The sequence below is a fragment of the Hyperolius riggenbachi genome, chromosome 1 (genome assembly GCF_040937935.1).
Source record: "Hyperolius riggenbachi isolate aHypRig1 chromosome 1, aHypRig1.pri, whole genome shotgun sequence".
Taxonomy (NCBI): Eukaryota; Metazoa; Chordata; class Amphibia; order Anura; family Hyperoliidae; genus Hyperolius; species Hyperolius riggenbachi.
The window spans coordinates 371,699,684-371,706,160 of record NC_090646.1 but is presented as its reverse complement, the minus strand read 5'-3'; the positions used below and the strand labels follow the sequence as shown (position 1 = coordinate 371,706,160).

Below are 6,477 nucleotides of genomic sequence, written 5' to 3'. Positions count from 1 at the left end.
TTTTGGATATGCCAGAATGAGCATTGAAAGGTAAGATTTTTTTTTATACTGTACATTTATTACAAGGTTTTTTTTTGGTGCAAATGTGGATTAGTATTAGTATTACTATTGTAAGGAAAAGGAATACTTACCTTGCATGTTGTTTATGTGGGTATGCTGACTGTGTTGATGAAGTTACACCACTGTTTTCACCTAATCATATGCATTTTTTAAATCCACCAAATAGTCAAAGTTGTTTTGATGTGGGTGACCCAGTACATTTCACTTTTGTATTTGTACCAATGTTGTATTCGAATGTTAGTACTAATGCAATACACGCATTATAGTGAAATAATTTTTTCTTTTATTATAAACTGTACTTTTCACAACATTGGCAAAAAAAGTATTTTACGTAGTAAAAGTTCAACAATCAAACATATAAACAAAAAGTAGTGCAAAGTTGCATCATAGATACTGTAATATTCCTTCTTTCAAACATGAAAGTGCCCAAAAATTCCCTAGGAACAGTTAACATTTCAAATTATCACTTTTTTTTATTAGTCCACTTATTCCAACACTGACATTTTCCTTAAAGTGCGAATGAACTGCAGTAGTCATAGTGTACACTTGTAAAACATTGAAATATTTTTTAAACTTTCACATACCAAACTATATACACTTTTTTTATAGCTTTGACCAACTGTTGGCGTTGCTGAGTTCGGATTTGAAGCGTAAGGATACAAGATTCCGTCGAAGTGTGACTCCGACTGAACGCCTGTTGATCACGCTACGGTATGTATATATAAGTGACACATTATATTGTTGTATTTTTGTATGTTGCTTTTGACTGCCATGGTGAGGTGGATCACTATCCCAGTGGCAACATGGGAAAAAAGTCATGTACTGCATGTGAAAACAGTGCGTTTGAACAGCATGTTCATGCTCTATTCTTGACTGTTTTCACATGCAGTACATTGTATTTTCCACATGCTGGCCCTGGGATAATGTTCCTCCTCACCATGGCAGGCCGAAAAACGACAAGGCGGGTCACAATGGACATGTACACTTCTATGCTGCTTTTGACTGCCATGGTGAGGTGGATCACTATCCCAGTGGCAACATGGGAAAAAAGTCATGTACTGCATGTGAAAACAGTGCGTTTGAACAGCATGTTCATGCTCTATTCTTGACTGTTTTCACATGCAGTACATTGTATTTTCCACATGCTGGCCCTGGGATAATGTTCCTCCTCACCATGGCAGGCCGAAAAGCCAATGTACAACAAATTTACCGCAAAGCTGTAATAAATTTAGTAAACTACATGTTACGTAACTATCAGAACATTGTTCTGTCAACCAATAGCAGTGCAGAAAAGGGTTGAACGTTGTCCTACATTACTCGGTAGTTTCTGATAACATGCTGACGAAACTTTGCTTTCCTAATTGTTGTGGTTCACTTACACTGGTAGCAGTAACAATTGGTTGCAATATGTTGTAAGTAGTGAGATTGGCATTGTCTACATTTGGACGGTTTGATGTGGGTGGAGTAGTAGCACCAAGTGAGGTTGTACTGACTATAGGCCTAGAAGGTATGAAATTGAATCTGCCTTGACCTATGTTGCTTTCATATGAAGATTGGTATGGAGCATGACTGTCATGCATTGGTGGAATGCTTGGTAGAAAATAAGGGTTGTGAACTTGCTGTTGTGGAAGTTGAAAGTGGGTTTGTGCAGGCGGCAATAGTGATTGGGAATATGTTCCAAATCTGTCACCAGAACTTTCTATTGGAATAAATTTCTCAATGACCTCTAGAATAGCTTTGCGACATGACAGGTGTAAGCCGGCTGGCACTTTATCTAAGTACGGTTCTAAGCTAATTAGAAACTGTAAATTGGGACTTTTTTTACCCCTTTCCTCCATAATCTGCTGATCTCTTTTTTTCTTTTCCTCAGTTTTTTCTTTATACGTTTCAACAAAATGTTGTACTGAGCTAAGCATTTGCTTTTCATAATCTTGTTTGAGTAATTTGCCTTTTTTTTTGGTTGTGGAAGTTTTTGCAGCTGGTGGTTGTGCTCCAGATTGTGTTTGAGAAGTCGATTCCATAGTAACCGATGAGCCGGAAGATTGAATGTCAATGACTTCTGGACTCTCTGTTTCACCGCCTTCAAGCTGTGTGTCTTCACTCATTGAGTGTCGTGAACTGTCATCCTCTTCTAATATACTATCTTCAGTACTGTAAAAAGGGGAAAGGAAAATTAATACCTTTTTAAAAAAATTATGTATTGCATGCATCACAATTGTGGGGCATTGCAAGGTCTATTTAATTACAACGTTTGAACATTTGGGGCTCCACGATTACATTATCAAACCAAAAAAAAGACAAATAAAACTTACGGTCCAGTTTCTCCAACATTTTTGAGGAATGCCATCTGGCGAACGTATTTGTACTTCGTTCTTTTTGAAGCTCGACAACCACTCTTTGCTTCCTCCTTCTGTTTTTCCAGTTCTCGCTTGTAGTTGTCCCTGACAGACTTCCACCTTCTCCTGAGATCTGCAACTGTACAAATTGTATATCATTAGTACAAAGCGTATATTACATGATAAAATTTACATATTTCTCCATTTCTTTCCATTTTCAGATTCCTGGCAACTGGCCAAAGCTTTACCTCTATGCATTATGAGTTCCGCATGGGGGTAACTACTATTCATCGAGTGGTACGCACCACTTGCCAAGTGATATGGGACAAATTGGCAAACATATACATGGCTTTCCCGGACAAGAAGAAGTGGGAGGAAGTGTCTGACAAATTCCACAGCAAACACCAATTCCCAAACTGCCTGGGAGCGATCGACGGGAAGCATGTGCGAGTAGTGATGCCAGCACGCAGTGGAAGCAACTATTTTAACTATAAAAAATTCTTCTCAATTGTTCTGATGGCTGTTGCGGACGCCGATAGTAAGTTTGTTTACATTGATGTGGGTGCTTATGGCGGAAACAGTGACTCTCGCATTTTCCGCAACAGCCGTTTTGGTCAGAAACTGTTTGGTGGCAACTTAACTCTCCCAGATGACAAACCTTGGCCGGGAACTACCGGACCCGCGTATCCATACACTTTTGTGGCTGACGAAGCATTTGGTTTGACCCGAAATTTAATGAGGCCGTATGCCCAGAGGACTCTCAACTACGACAGGCGCATTTTTAACTACAGGCTCAGTAGAGCCAGAAAAGTCGTGGAATGCGCCTTCGGCATCATGTCCAATAAATGGAGAGTGTTCCACACGGCGATGCATCTTAAACCCCAAAATGCTATAGCAGTCATAAAGGCTGCTTGCATCCTTCACAATTTCGTGATCACGATGGAGGGTACACCGGTGGAAGAAACTACATTTGTACCGTTCACTGAAATACCCGCTGCGACAACTAGTAGAGGCACGAGTACTGCCTTATCCCAACGAGACAAACTTTGTGAGTATTTTGTTTCTGAGCAAGGATCGGTACTATGGCAGGATGATCACATTTGAACATAAGTACGCTTCTTTAAATTTACAAAACTGGTCAATGTTTGTTGAACCCTAAACAAAAACTTTGTTTTTTTTGTATTAAAAAAAATTTATTTGTTTGCAAATTTCTTGTGTCACTTTTTATCATGTAAATGCATTGCACATTCATATAGCAGGGCATGTGGATGACAGGTGGATGGTTGCACAGCAGGCGGTATGACAGATGCATGGTCGCACAGCTGCTGACATGACAGGTGACATGTGGATAACGTGACAGGTGACATGATTTGACAGGATGGATCGTTGCGGTACAGGTGGTATGACAGGTGGCTGTGCGACCATCCACCATACCACCTGTAGCGCAACGATCCATCCTGTCAAATTATGTCACCTGTCACGTTATCCACATGTCACCTGTCATCCACTGCCATGCGACCTGCCACCTCGCATGGCAGTGGATGGTTGCACAGCAGGCGGTATGACAGGTGGATGGTCGCAACGCTGCTGACATGACAGGTGACTTGTGCTGACATGACAGGTGACATGATTTCACAGGATGGATTGTTGCACACAGGCGGTATGACACGTGGCAGGGCAGGTGGATGGTCGCAGGGCAGGAGGCAGGGCAGGTGGATGGTCGCAGGGCAGGTGGCAGGGCAGGTGGATGGTGGGAAAAGTGGCATCAAATGTGTACACTTACTTTTTGAGGCCTTGCTTTTAGATGTCAGATCATCCCAGGTGCCATCAAATAAATCCGTCCCAATTTCTTCCCAGGCTTTGTGCTGAAGCTGATTATCCTTATAGTCCTCACTCCCCTTCTCATACAAACAAGGATGCTGCTGGATTTTGGCCAGCAGCCCCTCTGTGGTGAACCACGACATTCTCCTAGGCCCCAGACAGGAAAAGGAAGTTACAGGATGAAGAATTGTGGGAAAATACATTGCTTCTGGGTAAAAAACGCATGAAAATCGCATAGTACCGCGATTTTACTAGCGATTTTCATGCGCTCCTATCTTTTCTATTGGATCACGATCGCGTACAAAATCGCTCCGCCGTGCGATTGCGCTTCGGGAAAAATCGCATCGCGCTAGTGGAAATAGCGTTCCGCGATTGCCATGTTATTTAGCAAACCCTAGCGATTTTAAAATCGCTAGCGGTTTGCGATTTTGCGATTCCGCAAACGCAAACGCCTAAGTGGAAAAGGGCCCTCAACATGCCTAGAATCACTCTGAGGGCCCTTTTCCACTACAGCGTTTGCGATTGCTTAATCGCAAAACCGCAAACCGCTAGTGATTTGTCAAATCGCTACAGTTTGCTTTTAGCATAGGAATCGCGGTAGGTCATTTCCACTACCGCGATTCGTTTTTGACCGGATCGCGATCGCGCGGCGGAGCGATTATTGCCGCGATTTTGCTATGCAGTGCATAGCATAGCAAAATCGCGGCCGCGAACGTCGGGGAATCGCCGGTAATTGCGATTCAGCAATCGCTAGCGTTCAGCGTGAACGCTAGCGATTGCTAGTGGAAAAGGGCCCTGAGAAATCCGCTCCAAAAAACGCTAGCGTTTTGCAGATCTGCAAGCGGTTTTGGTGTGCACTGGGCCTGACACAGGGAAAGAAGCAATTGACTAGTGTGCTAGTGTGACTAACATTGTGTAAGTCAATAGATGTGTTTCGAACAACGCACTCCATTTTGTGCATTTTAACTACAGAATCAGTAGCATTGATGCACAACTGATGAGGTGTGAACAGTTCACAGACTTTTAATCATACCAGTGCACAAAACAGTATTTGTTACAAGCAGCACAACATGTTAATGTGAAAATACCCTTACTTTCCTTTTTTCATTCTGGTTATTATTCGTATAAGTTTCAGTGTCTTTTTTTGTTTATTATTTCCTAGATCACTCCCTTTATTGGGAGAATTATAATTTATGATGTGTTCATAATTTATCTTTTTATGTGAGTACTGTTACTGATCTATAAATATTTATGCAGTATATATGGAGGCAGGAAAATTAGGCGCATATGAGAAGTGGACAAATCGGGCGCCACCATTCACTCTAATAATATCGGCTTTTGGGCGCAAAACTGGGTGATTTACGCACCATGCACCGAGCCCGTCAAACTGAAATTTTTAATTTTCACTGATCATTTGATCATTTTTGTAAATTATCATTTTAACTTTTCAACATTTAGATTGTCTACTTATCAATTGTAGATTCGTTTTGTGGGGTCTTAGGGTTAGGCACCACCAGAGGGGGTTCTTAGGGTTAGGCACCACTGGGGGGGTTTAGGGTTAGGCACCACTGGAGAAAGTCTTAGGGTTAGGCACCACCAGGGGGGGGGGGGGGTTCTTAGGGTTAGGCACCACTGGGGGGTTTTAGGGTTAGGCACCATTGGAGAAAGTCTTAGGTTTAGGCACTACCAGGGAGGGTCTTAGGGTTAGGTACCACCGGGGGGTCTTACAGTTATGCACCACAGGGGGGTCTTAGGTTTAGGCACCACCATGTGAGTCTTAGGTTTAAACACCACCAAGGGGATTTTAGGATTAGGCACCACCAAGCGAAGCAGGTTATTTAGGCATGCAGCGGGGAGTTTAGCGGATTTGGCTCTCCCTGCACCGAACTGCCCGGCGCCCAAATAATATGTATTCCCAACAGGGGGTCTTGGGGTTAAGTACCACCAGGGGGGGTCTTAGGGTTAGGCACCACCAGGGGGGTCTTAGGTTTAGGCATTGGTAGAGGGAGGGTTCTGTGTGGGAGCTGGGAAAAAAGGGCGCATGCCGCTAGTGGACAAAAAGGGCGCCGCCATTCACTCCCATAATAAATAGCGTTTAATGGGCGCCGGGTAGGAAAAAAGGGCGCCGGAGCTAAATAAAGTTTATAAACGGCGCCAGGAGCTAAATAAAGTTTACAAACGGCGCCCGGAGCTGTTTAATGATTTATAACTGAACTTGTGGTGATTTACGTTTATAAAATGCACCCGTGCCGAATAACGT

General features: G+C 42.9%; 1 protein-coding gene across 1 annotated transcript; it reads right to left on the bottom strand.

Annotated features, from left to right (window-relative positions):
• Nucleotides 1-394: 394 nt before the first annotated feature.
• Nucleotides 395-4,420, bottom strand: LOC137551401 (uncharacterized). Its single transcript, XM_068271338.1, has 3 exons — nt 4,180-4,420; nt 2,373-2,535; nt 395-2,211 (listed from the first exon to the last, which is right to left on the bottom strand). The coding sequence occupies exons 1-3, from the start codon at nt 4,418-4,420 to the stop codon at nt 1,374-1,376; spliced, it is 1,242 nt and encodes a 413-aa protein (XP_068127439.1). The 3' UTR covers nt 395-1,373.
• Between the last annotated feature and the right edge of the window lie 2,057 nt (nt 4,421-6,477).

Coding starts and splice junctions, on each gene's coding strand:
- LOC137551401 (XM_068271338.1), bottom strand. CDS start 4,420: ATGTATTTTCCCACAATTCTTCATCCTGTAACTTCCTTTTCCTGTCTG. Junction 2,536..4,179: donor TAAAAGCAAGGCCTCAAAAA/GTAAGTGTACAC, acceptor CAATTTGTACAG/TTGCAGATCTCAGGAGAAGG. Junction 2,212..2,372: donor AATGTTGGAGAAACTGGACC/GTAAGTTTTATT, acceptor CCCTTTTTACAG/TACTGAAGATAGTATATTAG.